The sequence below is a fragment of the Nelusetta ayraudi genome, unplaced genomic scaffold (assembly GCF_046127955.1).
Source record: "Nelusetta ayraudi isolate G7.1 ecotype Tasmania unplaced genomic scaffold, CSIRO-AGI_Nayr_v1 ptg000042l, whole genome shotgun sequence".
Lineage (NCBI taxonomy): Eukaryota > Metazoa > Chordata > Actinopteri > Tetraodontiformes > Monacanthidae > Nelusetta > Nelusetta ayraudi.
Genome location: NW_027466092.1, coordinates 12,118,233 through 12,135,264, shown reverse-complemented (window position 1 = coordinate 12,135,264; position 17,032 = coordinate 12,118,233). Strand labels below are relative to the sequence as shown.

General features: G+C 41.1%; 1 protein-coding gene across 1 annotated transcript; it reads right to left on the bottom strand.

The window, feature by feature from the left end:
- Positions 1-2,376: 2,376 nt before the first annotated feature.
- Positions 2,377-16,855, bottom strand: nlrc3 (NLR family, CARD domain containing 3). The gene is made up of 19 exons (XM_076034469.1): positions 16,680-16,855; positions 14,061-14,225; positions 13,222-13,488; positions 11,372-13,118; positions 11,203-11,289; positions 10,767-10,850; positions 9,753-9,836; positions 9,553-9,636; positions 9,269-9,352; positions 8,423-8,506; positions 8,220-8,303; positions 7,032-7,115; positions 6,715-6,798; positions 6,363-6,446; positions 6,094-6,177; positions 5,912-5,995; positions 5,702-5,785; positions 5,332-5,415; positions 2,377-4,003 (listed from the first exon to the last, which is right to left on the bottom strand). The coding sequence occupies exons 2-19, from the start codon at positions 14,182-14,184 to the stop codon at positions 3,913-3,915; spliced, it is 3,408 nt and encodes a 1,135-aa protein (XP_075890584.1). The 5' UTR covers positions 14,185-14,225; positions 16,680-16,855; the 3' UTR covers positions 2,377-3,912.
- Positions 16,856-17,032: the final 177 nt, after the last annotated feature.

The window sequence follows — 17,032 nt, the reverse complement described above, 5'->3', positions numbered from 1 at the left end:
CTCCTCATGGCTTTAGAGGGCAGACACACTCACACCAAGCTGTGCTGCAGCGCACACCGCCCCCAACCCCCTTCACCTCCCACCTGTAGTTCTACATTGAAAGATGGATCAAGATTGACAGCCCAAGAGGAAAGGTGGAGCAAAGAAGCCGAGGCTCAAAAACTATTAGTACTGGCCTGCCACAGGTGCAGCGGAGCTGCTTTAAAATGACTGACATGTTCATCAGTAAGGGAGCAGGCAAAAAAACTAAACAAAACACAACCATGGCTTATCCAGTGCAACTAGCTTCATGTGGAGGTTAGTTCCACTCTGTGAAAGCTGATGGGACCAAAACTGAAGTAAAACACGTTTTAGGTTTTAAAGGAGGACAATCCAAAATTTATAATTTGGTGAACAAACACAGACACAACATAAGGAATGATATGCATATTTAAATCCTTGTACAATATGATTTTGTTTTAACCTTTATTTAACCAGATGAACTCCCATTTAGGTTGAGAACACATTTGTTATATGAACATTGCCAGTGCACAAATATCAGATTTGCTAACTGTTTGGTCAGGAAGTGAATTTGAATAGCTAGGAAATTCCTCCACTTCTTCTTCTTCTCCTTCTTCTTCCTCTTCTTCTTCTCCTCCTCCTCCTCCTTTTTCTTATTGTTGTTATTGTTATTATTATTGTTGTTGTTGTTGTTGAGCTGAAACTGAATAGATATTATGTTCACCTACATAATCCAATTCATGTAATGACATGTTAATATCTGTTTTCAATGTCAGTGCAATATCTAACATTTTTTCCCCAACTTACTTAATAAATGCTGTTCTCTTATATGGTATTTGAGGTCTCATACCTTTCCATATCTGCACCGGTGTATTAGCCTGCCATTATGAACAAATCTATAAGCTGATATACAAAAAGTTGCCTTTAACTGATGCAAAAAAAAAATCTTCTTTTTCACGCACAGAGAATTATCTCCTTGTCAGAAACAGAATAAAAAGTTCCCCAGTGAGCATAATTTTGATGACACACACATACAGCGGTCACAACAATGGCACGAGCACAGCAGCGACAACGGCGGATGGAGATGGAGAAGGTGGAAGAACTCACGGAGGAGGAGGAGGAAGAGGAGTCTCCTGTTGCTGCAGCTGCTCCTGAGATGCTCTGGTTAGCGCCTGTTCACCGGCAGCCTCGCCGGTCCTCGTCACTCCGACGACACGTCTTCCTCTTTTTCTCTCTCTCTCTCTCTCGCTCTCTCTCCCTCCCTCCCTCTCTCTCCCAACCCTCTCTCTCTCCCACTCCATCTGTCTTTGTTTCCCTGTTTCTCTTTTGGTCATTTCAAAGCTCTTTATCTTTCAAGAGGAAGACCCACTTTTAAAAAAACGTAGACATATTAAAAGTCCAGTACTGTGCCAAATTCACTTGATTGGCAACAATAAGTTCTCGCACAATTGAGCCCAGAAATATGAAAAGTCCTCCTTTATTCTCCATTCCCCGTGGATCCATTGAATCGCATTTACTATACAACGGTTCAGGTGATGCGCCCTTCATGATGTCACACAGGGCATGTCACCTCTCCCTGGTTACTGTACACCCCAGCCATAAATGTCCAGCCTCCATTCTAAACGTCCGTTCAATCCGTAAATGTCACACCGTGGTGAGGTTTGTCTTGCCTTGGGTTTTTTAGTCCTGTCATTTCCTGTTTTATTTTGCAAAGAAACTCTCCTCTCGTTTCAGAGCACGTGCCCTGATTACCAATTTCTTTTACCTGTTCCCCATTACCCTCCATGCGCTTAAATAGTCTATGTCTTGTCTCGTGCCAGAGTGTCGAAGCCGCGTTCAGACTGCCAGCCAAAATCAGATTTTTGAGCCCATCTAGATTGAAACTGGATGGCTCTTTTGTAGTCTGAACAGTCACAAATCACACAAATCAGATTTTTTGCAAAACTGACCTTTGGGAGCTAATTAGTGTTCCTCTTTTAGAGTGATTTTGAGTTTGATATTAAAGTTTCATAGTTTTTCTTAGATCCTCTGTTTTTAGGAGTGAGTCAGAGCGTTTATTTTTTTAATAGTGATATTTTGTCGGAGAGTTTTGAGTTTGCTTAATTTTCTTAGCTGTAAATTGCTAGCCTTTTTTCCCTCCTCCTGGAGTGATTTTTTTTGTTATTCCTTTTTTTTTTTTTTTTTAAAGAGTATTCAGGGTTTTTAGCCCTCTCTTCTGAGAGCCTGCATAGGTCATCTTAAGAATTTCATACTCTATTGATTTCTCACTTTGTTTAGAGGTCATTGGTGAATCCATTAAAGTCTATCTCAAAGATCTAAGATCATCTAATCTGCCTTGAGTCCCGGCCTGACAGTAAACAAATGGCTATATATCCATTTCCATTTTCATTATTATTTACAATTTTTATTTTTGTAACATATAACAAAGACAATAAGACAATAGATACAATGCACACACATGACAGAGGCATTTTGCTAGGAGTACAGACATAGACATGAAAAACAGTAAACAAACTCACTCAAATAGCCATTTATTCTTGGAATGCATGTCCTATATGAAAGTGTTCCTCCATAACCGTCTGAAGACCATCTATCTTGTTCATGCGCAGGCCGAGGCTGCACGCCTCATCAAAATCAAGTCTGCAAAGTCCTTCAGCTAGCCACTCAAACAAAAAATAGGCCTATTATCATTTTGAAAATCGATTTTGAGGCAGCAAAAGATGCTGATTGTACCAACAGACGTTAATAATGGTGAACTGAAGGCATCCTCCACATGTCTCCATTAAGGCAGTCATGACTTCAACTGCAAAGCCAGCGTGAATTTTTCAGCAATTTCACTCTTTAAATGCAGCGCTGTTCCAATAGTAGACCCACTCTCAGGCTCTCACCACCTGCCAAGTAGGCATCAGAAAGGAAGTGGCTTTGAATGGATGTAGGTGCAAAATGTTTCTCCTTTTGTTAGAATTTCCAGAGACTAAATATAAAGGGCAATTCAGCAAACTTTTGCATTTGCAAATGAGTTTTTATCATTGTGGTCACACACATCAGCTACTCTGACACATTACAAATATTGCAATGAGTATTTTTCTTTTGTTGTTGTTAAAAAAAACTAAAAGATAATTATTCTCTTGTCATCTTATTTTTTTGCTACAAAAAACTCCAGCAATGCTGGTGCGGTGGAGACTTTTTTTTATTTTTTATTTTTTATCTTCAAACAAAATGCTTTAGTCTGTGTTTTGCTCAAAACTCAAACAATAAAACTGCAGTGGGTGAGAATATAGACAACACAAGATGAAAAAACAACAGCTAGATACTGTCCTGAATATTGACAACGTTGAAAATAAAAGAAAAAAACCCTCAGATGACTGCAGTTTGGAGAAACTAAAACACCCTTGTTGAACAAATGTTTGGTCTGTCTCTCTCGGGTGAATCAGTGTGGGTCGTGACACTGTTCACAGTTTAGCTGAGGCTCATTTATTTTCTTACACTCTCCTCCAAACACCTTGTTTTTTTTGCATAATTATGCAGCGCCTGACTATCTGCCACCTCAGATCAACCAAGGACGGTCTAAAAGTACAAAGCTCTGAAATAATAAGAATGCATATGGAGTGAATGCACAGTTTGGGTAACATTCTGAAAAGAAAGATTTTGAGAAGAAAAAAATGTGAAGATAGATTGAAAGATTTGCAGCCCAGCTGTGTAGTAAAATGAGTTACTGATGACACAGCAAATATTAAATATAGTTTATTTTTAATTCATATATATAACTCACTAGAACAAACAGTAAGCATTTAATATTTAATAAAAAAAATGATGCTAATAACGAACACATTTACAAAGTTTGCTTGCTAATTTTCATAACGCTTCCTGTGGGAGAACCCTTTGCACCCGAGCATGTTCTGAACGACTCCATCAGATGTCAACAATACAGCTCAGAGCACTGGATCGGATTGTATCAGATATGACCTTTGCGCCAGATTGTCCAATTCCGTTCCCCTGCAAACTGTGGAAAATTAAAAGTTTAGGAAAAAAAATTAACGACTGCTAGTTTCGGCCAGGGCAAAGAAACAGGAAGCATCATCCTTGACGTGGCTAGTAGGACCTGAAGTGCTTTGATGTGGCTGCATGGCAGGTGTCTCAGACACAGTGGCGGGCCTTGCTTTTCACGCCTAGGCCATCAGTGACGTCATATTTAGTCCACCCTAAATTTATGCAACTCATAATACCGTCAATATGACAAGAAGGTTCGAGAATCCATAGAGAATCACACACATCACCTTCATACTGGTGACCTAGTCGAGCAACACTGATATCCCGGAGCATTTGAATCACAATTAAGACTAAGTAACTAAGGCCACTGATACTGTTAAAACTCATTCATTCATTCATCTTCTATACCCGCTTATTCTTATTCAGGGTCACGGGGGTCTGCTGGAGCCTATCCCAGTTGTCTTAGGGCAAAGGCAGGGTGACACCCTGGACAAGTCGCCAGTTCATCGCAGACTGTTAAAACTTACAAATAAAAGGCGATTTTGAGAGATTCCTAACAAAGTTTTAATCAGTCCACCAAAACTACACTCAGTGAGCCTTAACTCCTGTTTAAATTTTTCATTTCGTAGAGAATTGAACTATTAAATGATCAAACAATTGAATCTGTTGAGGCAGCTGCAGTGATAATGCACCGCTTTGTTTACATTTTAAATTGCAGATGATTCAGACACTAAATCTTTATATTCTCCTTCAAACATCGTGGGTTCATCGTAGTGGCAACTGGATCTCTGGGTTGAGTTCAGGCTCTCAGGACTTATCGAATCACAGGACACGTACGTGTGAAGTTCAGTGTAAAACCAGCTAGCTGGTCTTGGCATCAGAGATCTGATTGGCTATCGCAACAGTGAAAAGGAACCTGCAATGTCGATTCTGCTGGCCTAAGGCAGATTTCACGGAACCTGACAACACAAGCTAGCTGAAATATGATTGGATAAGAACTCTACCGTAATATACAACAACGGCAGTAGCACAACCAAGTGGATATGATGTGAAAAGCACAGACTATGGAGACTAACTTTATTATCATATGGGAAAATGTACTTTTCTAAAAATGTTTAGGCCAACAGAGAAGGCCTACCTGATGGCCCGCCACTGCTCAGACATAATAATATGAGGTAGATCGTCACGAGGGAGTATTTTATTGTGTTATTAGCCTGTAACCCAGGGATTGGTGCAATGTATTTATTTGTTGCTGTAACTTATATCCTTGCTGTTGACCTTATGATTGTTTTTTTTAATGACTCAGTTGGTCCATCACATACGAATTATAGAAATTCTTACTTGATGTACGCCAACTGATGGTTTCCCTTAAGAGCAGTTGCAATGAATATAGCTCCATCCAGACCCAGGGAGTTCTCCTGTAGACTGAAGGACAATGCAAAGTATTTTATTACTCAGAATTGTATCAGTATATTACTGTCTTCCACTATGACGTCTTTCATTATTACCTCATACTTACATTATTCAAGTCTTTGACAGCCTAGTATGTAGCCACATTTTAACACTGGTGACCTTGTGTGTGTGTGTGTGTGTGTGTGTGTGTGTGTGTGTGTGTGTGTGTGTGTTTTATTACTATGGACTAAATATTAACTAAATACTAAAATGCTGCTTCTCTTGTCTCATTACTATATGTCAGCAATCAATGACTCACTTTAAAGACTTGAGACTACTGTTGCTTTTCAGGGAGTTGGCCAGAGCCTTGGCACCTTTCATGCCCACAGAGTTGCCCCGCAGGCTGACAGAGAAGGAAAAATGTGCAAACGTTTCAGTGGTATTCGTGGTATTTTGGAGACTGTTAAGAAGAGATGAGACTCAGTGAAAAGGGATTTCAGAGAGACATATATGACCAGGCTGAACTCACTCTAAAGTGTGCAGGCCCCGGTTGACCAATAATGCTTCAGCCAACGCGTGAGCGCCACTTGTTCCTGCCGAGACGCCCTGCAGACTAGAATGAGAGCAATTATGATAATAGTTCACCCACAGAGGCGTCAATTTGAGAGCAGATGAGTGCCGGCATTTTGAAATATGTTAGGTTTGTAGTACCATAACGTGTGCAGGGTTGAGTTGGCTTTCAGAGCCTCTGACAGAAAAATGACACCTTCGTTTCCGATGGCATTCTCCTGAAGACTGACACACACACACACACACACAAACACACACAGCAAAACAGACAAAACATTATCATGTGACTTGGACCAAACCAGTGTGAGAAGAAACATGGCATGCATGCGTCTGTGAATGACCATACTGTGATGTGGCTAATTAAGGGAACTTAATTCATCAGTGCAAAGAGTCTCAGCTATTGTTCTTACTCCAGGAGCTCCATGGTTGTGTTTGACATCAGGGCATTGGCCAGAGCTTTGGTGGCAGAGGACTTGATGAAATTCCACTGGAGGCTGTAAAAGGACAAATTAATGCGTAATTAATAATTGTTAGGAATGGTCTCTATAATATGTGACAAGGTAGAAAACCTCAACTATAAAAAACAAAAATACAGAAACCAGTGAAGCAGTGCAGTTCCTACTTGTCAGTCGTTGCCCCACTTAACACTTCATTAACTAATTTGTTTTTTGCATCACAAACGTGGTTGCTATGAACCTTTATAAGCAAAAAAGACTGAAAGAAACTATTATTGGAAGTGGACGTGATCTGCTGATCACTTACTGCAGTGAAGTCAGGCCTTGATTAACCTTGATTGCAGCAGCAATGGCCTGAACACCGTCATCATGCAATAGGTTGGCTGTAAGACTGACACACACACACACACACACACACCCACACACATTAGTTTTTTATCTGCAGTTAGGTTTAGAATTTATGTTAAAACGGAGAAGTGACTGTTTATGGTTGGCCGATTCTTTTGCAGCTCAAAATATAAATGAAAAGCAAAACGTCCAACAACACTTAAACACGCCGCATGTATCTTGGGCACATGCTGGGCATCAACCTGTGAGAGGCACAGTAATTGTGAGGCGACTCACTCCAGGAACTGGAGAGACCTGTTCTCATACAGCGCGTGAGCCATGTTCTTCGCTCCCTCCACGCCGATGGAATTCTCCCTCAAACTGAAAAAAAAACAACAGTTTAAGTCAAAAGGGACGTGGGATATTCTTGTGCAAAAGTGTATGTGTGCGTGTGTGTGTGTGTGTTCAGTTAGACAAGCATGCCTGCACTAACTAAAAAAAGAAACAAAAGAAAGGTGTCCAATTACTTATCTTTAAAGTGCCAAATATTGTTTGAACACCTGAAATGTGTAAAGTGACAGTGGTAATAACATGCAGTCTTTGGTGATAGTAACCCTTTAAATGAATTTGTTAGAGCACAGATGACCCATTGGACTCACTGGATACTTATATTCTCTCTTGAAAGCCTTCCATCTTACAGCTTCCATTTCCCTCACAATCACTCCTTAAACCATCAGCTTCCACTCATTACATCTACAATATATCACTAATGGCTGCATCTTCAACAGACATGAGCAGAAATAACCCTCTGAAATAACATCCTGCACAAGAGCCCTGCACACCAGAATTATGGTCAAACAGGCCAGAGAGAAGATTGATCTGATTTGCCTTTATCAAACGTGACAGAATGTTTGTCCAACGAGCGAGCACATTTCCCCCATCCTGCATTTCAGATTAAGGTCAGATTTGACCCAAAATAGGAGTCTAGACAACAATCAAGTGGGTGAAAATGGGATGGCACAAGCTATTCCTCTGCTGCTGCAACTGTTCTCAGTTCCTCCACAAAATGATTTAAAATTCTAAAAACAAATATTAAGAAACGCCCCTTGAAAAACAAAACAAAACAAAACCATTTGCCTAAGCTCCTCTTTGTACATAAAGCATTAAAAGCTCATTTTCAGTCACCAAACTGTTGGCTGTTGAGTGTTGGTGGCTGTTAATGAGCATTTTAAGCTTGTTACAGTTTTGTGTGAAACCTCACAAAACGCTTTGTCGGCCTTAAGATAGATTTTTGCAATGAAAATCTCAGTAGCCAGTTTTACCTTGACCTGATTAGATGCATTCATGTGGACATTGAGCTAAAATATGCAGTTAAATGAAGGGACAGAAGGTTGCATCACTTCTGACTTTTGACTCAAGTCTTTTCAGAGTGACATCTCGACTGGCTTTGTCCCATAGTAAAGAAAGTTTCCCTGTGAAACTTACTTCAAGGAGACGAGGCCACGGTTCATCCGCAGTGCTCTGGTCAAGGCCGTCATCCCTCTGTTGCTTATGGAGTTACTCTGTAGTCTGGTAGAGGAGAAAGAAAAAAAGGAGCCATATTTTAAATACGGCCACGCAGAGTCAACACGACTCAGGGACAGCACGTCGCTGAATGAAATTGTATTGAGGTTGCGTTAAATACTGACTGCAACGTGAGCAGAGTGTGGTTGACTATCAGCGCCTCAGCCAGAGCCACGGTTCCTTTGTCCCCCAGCTGGTTACTGCAAAGACTGCAGGCAGGACCACAACGGAATGGACGTGTTTCAAAAACATGATCATTCATTCATTCATACTCGAGATAAATCTCTAACATTCCAAAGTTAACTGTGATTAATCACGTTTGGATTTGTATGTTGAAAATTCTGTTTTGCATTTCAAGTTTTTACGTGAATGTTGACGTAAAGATTTTCACACTCCCACACATTAATGACTCCCATACTCTGAAATGGTGCTTTGGCAAAGTAGTGCCTTGCCAGTCTAAGGGACGTTGGCTGCACCTGCATGTTTGGTGTGTAGGCGGTTGCTTAAACCATCACCGCAGTGTGAACTCCACAACATAAACACAGCGCTAGCATGATGCAGCGTCAAAACACAGTGCCACAGATTGGGGACCTAACTATGGCTGAATGGAAGGGACTAAAGGCTTGTGAATGAAAAGTTAGGGCATTGTGTTTAGTCTCATCATGTTTGTCGTGTTAATGTTGACAGCCTTAATTCGTATCCTAGATGAGTAAATAATTGATGTCAAAGCTCCGAAGAGACTGTACATGTCCTCAATTGCTTCACACCTAACAGAGTTCCAAAGGAATTTGATTTTGGAGGACTTCTGAGGGAGTTGAGTGTTTAGGCGTACAGCCACTTTCTTAAGACGGCCCCGCTCTCGTTCTTGGGTGCCTCTGAGTCTTCTATTGTGCACGGGTGATTTGCGAGACCAAATCACGTGTATATGTGTGTATATGTTGTTTTGTGAATGAATAATAATGGAAGGTTACATCAGCGTTGTAAGCGTCCGGTTTGTCTTCAGTGCTTCTGCGATCTTTTTGGCTCCTCCTGCCCCAATGTTGTTCTTCTGTAAACTGAGTTATTTCATACATTGAGATGACGGTTAATGGCTTCATCATGTGCAGCGGCACATACCTTCTTGAATGATTACAAATGCGTAAATAAATAAACTAAAAAACAAATTTTGAATGACAGAGTCTGGCTCTGTTTCAGTGTTGGTCGTTACTCCGGCCTTGGTCCCCAAGAAAACAAGGGAACAACACACAGAACTCACTTTAGAGTGACCAGCTTGCGGTTGCACTGCAGCACTTCTGCGAGAGCCTGAGCCCCCTCCTCCTCAATGGAATTGTTTTGAAAGCTGATGAGTGGGTTCCAAGCAAAATCCAAATTAAAACATTTTCCCCCTCTCTGGACCATTACAAAGATACAATTAATTAAAAAAAAAAAGAAAAAAAAGAAAAAAGAATGACTCACTTGACTGACACCAGTACTTGGTTCATTTTCAGGGCCTCGGACAGAAATCTGGCACCTCTGGAGCCAATGTTGTTGTTCCGGAGACTAAATGATGACATAGAGAGCAACAGTAGTTTAAACAATACAAAGTCACGATTCCTCCCTTGACCATCAGATTGGAAAAAGCATGGTCTCGCCAAGTGCCACTACTGTTACGTCAAGTTATCATAGAGGGCCTATTGTCTTAGTTAATTAATTAAGTCTACAAATTTTGAAAACCACTGTATTAAGCTTCATGTCATTTTTTGGGGGATTATTTACCTCTTTGTTGCACATTTGTTTATTAATTTTTATTTATTTAATTTATTTATTTATTTATTTAATAAAAGGTAAGATTATTGTTATTCTTAATGTTATGTTGCTGTTGGTTACAGCTGGAGTTTCGCTTTCAACTGAAGACCGTGCTATGTGGTGACATTTGTAAATGGTATTTATACATGTTGTTATGCAATCGATGAAGTATGTGCTCTCTTCTTCTTTTAAAGGTTTGTCCCATTTCTAAGTGACGATCCTCATTAATGATTAATTACTTACTAAATAAATCAATATAAAAACCCAATTCAATCAATGCTGTCATGCAGTAAAGTTAGAATAATTATAGTGGGAAGGGATAAACAAAAAATCTGTGGAATTGAGAATGTAATTATATATATATACATATGATACATATGTATATATATATATATGTATATATATATGTATATATATATATATATATATATATATATATATATATATATATATATATATATATATATATATATATATATACATATATATACATATGTATCATATATACATATATATGATATGATATATATATATCATATCATACCATACTAATTAAGAATGTGCAACAAATTAAGAAAAAAAACCTAAACAAACCCAAACACTGGACTCAGAAAAGTGGTTTTAGAACCACTGCTGTACGTAGTATCCATGTTGCATTTTCTTTGACAGACAGATTTTACTTACTTCAGCAATGTTAAAGTCCGGTTCACCAAAAGGGCTCGACTTAGAGCTTTGGCACCTTTGTTGCCGATGGCATTTTCTGCCAGACTAAGAGGAGAAAAAGGAAAACAGTCACATTCTTCAGCATCTTCACCATATCAGCCCCTCAGTCACAACAACACAACAACCCAAGACAGGTGTTCCAACTTGTGATTGCCCTTTGTTTTTGTTTTTTTTATATCTTTTAAAGGTGTTGTAGGTCCAACAAACATCAGTTCAATCAGGAAGCTAAAATGGAGTGAGTTGTAAAGAGACAGCTAAATATAATTTTTTGGGGGGTAATGTGAGGCGTTTTGTGTAGCAACTCAACTTCAACATCTTGCTATAATTACATATTTTAAAAATGGAGTAAAGTATCCCTTATCTTCAACGTGATTCTTTCTTTCAAATGTGATCTCACCTTAACTCCTGAATATGACAATCTTTGGCACTCAGAAGACTTCCCAGCAGCTCCATGACATCATCTTTAAAATCATTGTTCTCCAACCTGCGGGAACAGATTATACATTAGTCATCTTGGAACAACTGGGTTCCAGTTGGTTTTGCTGAAACGTTGTGTTTATACCCACCTTAGATGGCTGCAGTACAGAAGCTGCGGAAGCAAACATTTCACTGTGGTGTAGCTCAGGGAACCTGTGAGGTTGGTTTGCTCGCTGCACTCCAGAGACATGTGCAGCAGATAGCCGAGCACAACACAATGAGCCTTTGTCATTTTTCCCGCCAGTCTGCTGAGCTGCAAATCTTCCTCCACGCTGCTCAGCAGATCTGTGTGTTGCAGCTCCTGTAAGCAGTAGGCCAGGTTCACGGCACGGAGGGAGACCACAGCTCCCCCACTGGCCAGGAGCCCTTGTAGGAAACCTGCTACCCAGGGCTTCTGACCACTCTCGTCTTTTCCGAGGGCCAGCAGCCCGCAGAGAGGTCTGAGCGCCGCTGGTGACAGGAGGCCTGTCAGGAAGCGCACAAACACATCCAGATGTCCGTCTTCAGCTTGCTGGGAGTGCTGAAAGGCATTCCGGAAGTGGTTCTGGAAGCCAATCTTTGGCCAAGACATGCTACTTTCTGAGAATAAGTCAAAGATGGCTCTCTTGGAAGAGATGTGGTAAAATGTGGCTGCTAGAAACTCCTGGATGGTCAAGTGGGTGAACCGGTATGTTGCAGATATGGTTGATTCCTCCCGAACAAGAACTCCGACACCAAGGCTGCACTGAGTTAACAGTATGTCTATCCCATAGGCCTTGAGGTCCTGCTCACTGAAGGTGTACTTGTGTTTGAGAAGTCCATAAAATGCCAGCCGGCCCAGATTCCCCAGGAGTTTACGGTTGCTACTATAGAGCTGTTCGCTTTTTATGGGCTCCCTGCCTCTTGGTTCGCCTACCTCAGCTTTCATGGAACAAAAATGGGCGTAGAGTTCAGTACAGGTCCTGGGAAGGGTCTCATTGGTTCCATTTTGCATGATGTACGTCAGAGTGTCAGCTACAATCCAGCAGATGCACGGTATGTAGCACATCACTTTTAGGATCTTATGGGACTCCAAGTGCTTCCATATTTTACAAGAAAAGTCCCTCTCGGAGTAGTGGTGGTTGAGGAAGAACTGGACATCCTCTGAGCTTAATCCCGGGATCTCTGTCACTCTGTCGACCAATCCTCCCGGAATGAGCGCAGCAACCCCGGGCCTGGACGTCACCCAAACCGCAACGTCAGGGAGCAAATTTCCTCGGATGATATTTGTAACCAGGTCCTCGATGGAAACCTCCTTCTTTGGGTCGTTACAAGGGGCTGCATCTGAGAAATTTAAGGTGCTGCGGAAGTCATCCAAGCCGTCAAAGATCAGCAGAGTTCGGCAGGAGCTGCTCAGAACCAGACTGGGATCTACAAGATGAGGGAAAGCCATTTTGAGGAGCCGCTCAACTGAGACCTTCTCCAAGGAGTTTAGCTCACTAAACGAGAAGGGCAGCACAAAGCTAACATCATTGTAAATGGCCCCTTGGCTCCATTGTCTGACAAAGTGTCGGACCCAGGTTGTCTTGCCAATGCCAGCCACACCCACTGTAAGCGAGACCCGGGGAGGTAAGCTAACCCGGGTGAGGGGCTCCAAGAACTTGGCCAACCCTAGTTGTCTCAGGTGATTTCTCTTTCTTCCCCAAGTCACCCCAACCTGCATCAGATCGTGTTCCTTTTGTTGGAGGTCGGAAAGTCCGTCAACCAGAAGCAATGTCCTGGAAGAGAGGTTCAGTTTGGGGCAGCTGAGCGAGTGTCCATCCCTGCTTTGCTCACATCGCCTTAAAAGCACCTCTTTGTGCTCCCTTACCATGGAATCTGCAGCAAAGGCAATGTAATGACACTTGTTAAGAATGGCACTTGCAGCTTTTATGCATGAAGGGTTTTCAATTCAGCACAATCCCTTTGTTCGTCCTCTTACCATGGTGTCTGATGAGCTGGGCCACCTGGGACTCTGAGCCCTCTATAAAGTTGAGGAGGACAGAAGAGGGTCCGTGGTTGTCTTTGCTGGTGATGATGTTTGTGAGCGTGTTAATTTGGTCGCGCAGCCCGGCAGCCTCCTTGATCGTGGCTTCCTCAGTGGAGCTCAGTGCATCGGCCTTCCTCAGGTGGGTGAGCATGGCTTCCAGGAAAGAGACTGTAATGAAGCGCTGAAGCTGCTCCTGGTTCTTTTTAATCCAGGTAACATCTGAACCAAAGTAAATAAATAAATACAATATTAAAACTTGAACTTCTTCAGTTAGATGTGCCCCATTTTTCTTCACTCTAAAAGTCTCCTAGACATATTTGAAACTGGAAATTCAACACAGAAAAACTGTTTTTGTTTTTTTAATATGTATCACTATCATCATTTGAAACAATGCACATTGGTCAAATTGATGTCGCTCTTCACATTTTGTTTGTTTCTACTATTTTGCCTACCTAGCAACAATTGAAAAAAAATCTTACTGCATGTGCGTGTGTGTGCGTGCGTGTGTATGTGTGTGTGTGTCACTATAGTGACAAAGCTATGGTTCAGGGTTGTTTTTTTTTTTCTTAGACCCATAGATCGTGGTTTCCTGTCAAGCTGATTTCCAGTTATCAGACAACAGTCTCAGAGAGACACTGCCCTCTCAAGGACCATAGGCAACAGTGGTGATGTCATTATTCTAAATATATTGGATTGAATTTATTCTACAGGACACAGGATGCTTGGTTCTGACAAAACACTTCAAAGAAAGTGGGTCAAAGACACTGGGCATTCGCCAAAGATCCACTCACCTTTTCTTTCTGTATGTGAAGAGACGGAGGACGACGTCGACTGGAGGTCTACATAGCAGTCATCCTGCCACAGAATGTGTCTGTTTCGGTCCAGGATGGAGTCATACAGCACTTTCCTCTCCATGGGAATATTTGATCATCCAGGTCTCAGGTTTCCTTGTCTGTCTGTGTAATACAAAGCAATTTCACTGCCAGAAATAACAAGCCTGATGAAGGCTTAAAACTTTTCTTGAAGACCTTGCAATGTGTTAATTTGAGGCAAATGTGGTTGTCATGTTTTTATTATTTATTTGTTTTTAATTGTTTTCTTTTTTGCACAGCACTGATATGAGCAGTAATTTTGCCATTGACATAAAACATCTGGCTTACTATAGACTAAAGTTGTGCTTTTAAATGCTGCTCCCAGTGAACACCTGTACCGGACTCAATAAAATTTCATGCAGGCATTAGTACTGATGCATATTTGGGCATTGTTTGTATTTTTTAATCATGTTATATTTCTTTATCTATAATTCCTGATGCTTCTGTAACATGCAAATTCCCCATTAGGTTTATTCTTGAGGTTTCTTTGAAAAAAAAAAATGAAAAGGTTGCTAAAATTTTGCAATTTTATCCTTCCTTGTTTTCACCTGGTGTCCATGAAGGCTCTCACAAAAACATTGTCGAGATTCACACAAGAAAATAATTGTAGTTGAAGATTCCAATATAAAAACAGGCAACAAGAAACATGTCTCCACACTTGTCCTGAAATTGCAGCATTAAAGCATCATATTTTCAGGCAAAATAGTCATCAGGAAAAAAAAAAAAAAATCACATTATTACATTTGAGAGCTGTATGAGCTCGTATCAAATAATCAGTTGTTCCTGAATGACAAATTAAAGCCCCTTATTTGGTTTATTGTGACCTGTTTCTTGCCTTCTTCGGTTCATCGCTCTTTTGTCGCATCAAATGTCTTGGACTCAAATGTTTGCCAGTGAGTCAACAGACAGTTTTTCAAAGTTAGTGGTTGGAGTCCAGTTTAATCCAACTCCTGATCCTAATCCTGATCAAACAAAGAGAGCCAGGGTGGTTTTGCTCAAGAGGAATGTCTTTGTCACCCCATCTCAGCTGCAGTTAGTAGTATTCATGGATGCGCAAATCTCACAGCACTTTTTTAGGAAGCATAGAAAAACAATTAAATAAGATAACATAAAGTGTGATGGAAATCGCTGATATTTGATAGATGAAAGAAACAACACTGTATACATTCTCAGGAGCAGAGCAGACAAGGGTCTATGGCCAGAATTTAAAGAAATTATATTAAAATTATATTTAATACATAGAAATTATATTAAAATTATATTTAATATATAGAAATTATATTAATAGAAAGTAAGTCATAAAATAGCTGTATTTCATCTATTTGTTTGAAGAGTCATTTCAATGAAGAGCTAAATACCGTGGGGCTTCAAGACAGATGTTACGTTGTAACGCCTTTGACAAATTTTAAAACCCACACAACCCTCGCCATTTTGTGGACAAAGTCAAGTGCATATGCTGTGGTGAGAACATCCCTTTTAGTGTTTTTCCAACTCTGTTTGTTTTGCATATGAATTACAATTTAGATGCCGTACATAACAAGGAATGTGTGTGTCGCGAGAAGGAGTGTCTGTTCGCTGGCATTTGTCGTTTATCGATTCAATAAATGGAAGGCAGAGGTTAGATGGTTCTGAAGGCAAGAGCAGGAGGACATCAACTCACAACCAGCTCGGCTGGTAAACAAGGGGTCATTATGCCTCTAATTCTGTATTCTATCAATGTCTAAGATGATATGGAAGGTAGCTCCTTCCATATGTTTAAAGCAACATTTTGTAGTTTTTCTACCTTAAAATTATAGTTTTTGTGTTCCCAAATCATGGACTAATTGATTGTATTGGGAGAATGGGACCCCTTCCAGTGACACAGTGCACTCAGCCAGCCTGATGTAGGACTCTGAATTTGGTTGTCTGCCTGGCTCCCTGACACAAGAACTTGTGCCTTAAACATACAGATGTAGCTGAGCTACCTAGCTTTCTAGAGTCACACTGGCGAGAGGCGTTCATATCGGGGTGCACAGTGACGCTTTAAAACCCGGCGTATACTTGCAACAAGGTGCCACTCGGGTGTCCAGAATAGCAGAGCCCCAGGCAGGTGAGCTGTGCTGTTTCCATTCAGAGTGGGTTATAAAGTACCCTATTAAGTCAGGAAAACAAAGTAGTGGACGGAATAGTCGTAGTATGGCTTTTTGTTAGTGTGCTTTTACACAAGTACACAGCGAAGAACTTAAGTGACGATTGAGGTTTCAACGGGAAATGACAGTTGTCTTCCTGTGTGGTCTACTTCACATCTAGTCATTCCTCTCAAGGGGAAGAGAACTTTAACAGAAATAAAAAAAGAGAGAGAGACTAAGGCGTCACAATGGCTTCACAGCTTGAAACAGAAAGAAGCACTTAACGCAGTGCTGGTATCACAGCAGAAAGTGACTTCAGCTCCAGTCCTCAGCGACCATCTGCTCAGTCATGGTTGCCTCACACAGACCCACTGCAAAAGCAAAGTGCGGGTGGTTTAAAAGCCTGCCACAAACCATGTCGTTTACTCACCGTGTCATTTGCAGGATGTCAAATGATGCCCACATTCAGACCCTGGAACACTTTAACCATAACTAACACCCGGACCCCTGCTGAGACGTATCTTCTCTGACAGAGTTGCTCACAGGTCGACAGCGTCATGCGCACACCCAGTCAGCTCTGCTGCTGCTGCCGTCAAATATAACGTTTCACACTTCTGCTGCTTCCTGTCTGTTTCATCTGGCTTCCTGTGTTGTGGTTGGCAGGTGGAAGAGTGAAAAGAAGAAGAACTCTTGACATCAGCTCAATTTGCTGCTGCTGCTGCTGCTGCTGCTGCTGCTGCTGCTGCTGTTGCAGAGCACAAACAAGAGCTGAAAAAAACAAAT

Excerpts from the sequence above, each read along its gene's own strand:
- nlrc3 (XM_076034469.1), bottom strand. The coding sequence starts at position 14,184 with ATGGAGAGGAAAGTGCTGTATGACTCCATCCTGGACCGAAACAGACAC. Across the intron at positions 5,996-6,093 it reads TCAACCCTGCACACGTTATG|TCTGCAGGGCGTCTCGGCAG; the intron begins GTACTACAAACC and ends CTCTCATTCTAG. Across the intron at positions 5,786-5,911 it reads CGGGGCCTGCACACTTTAGA|CCTGCGGGGCAACTCTGTGG; the intron begins GTGAGTTCAGCC and ends CTTCTCTGTCAG.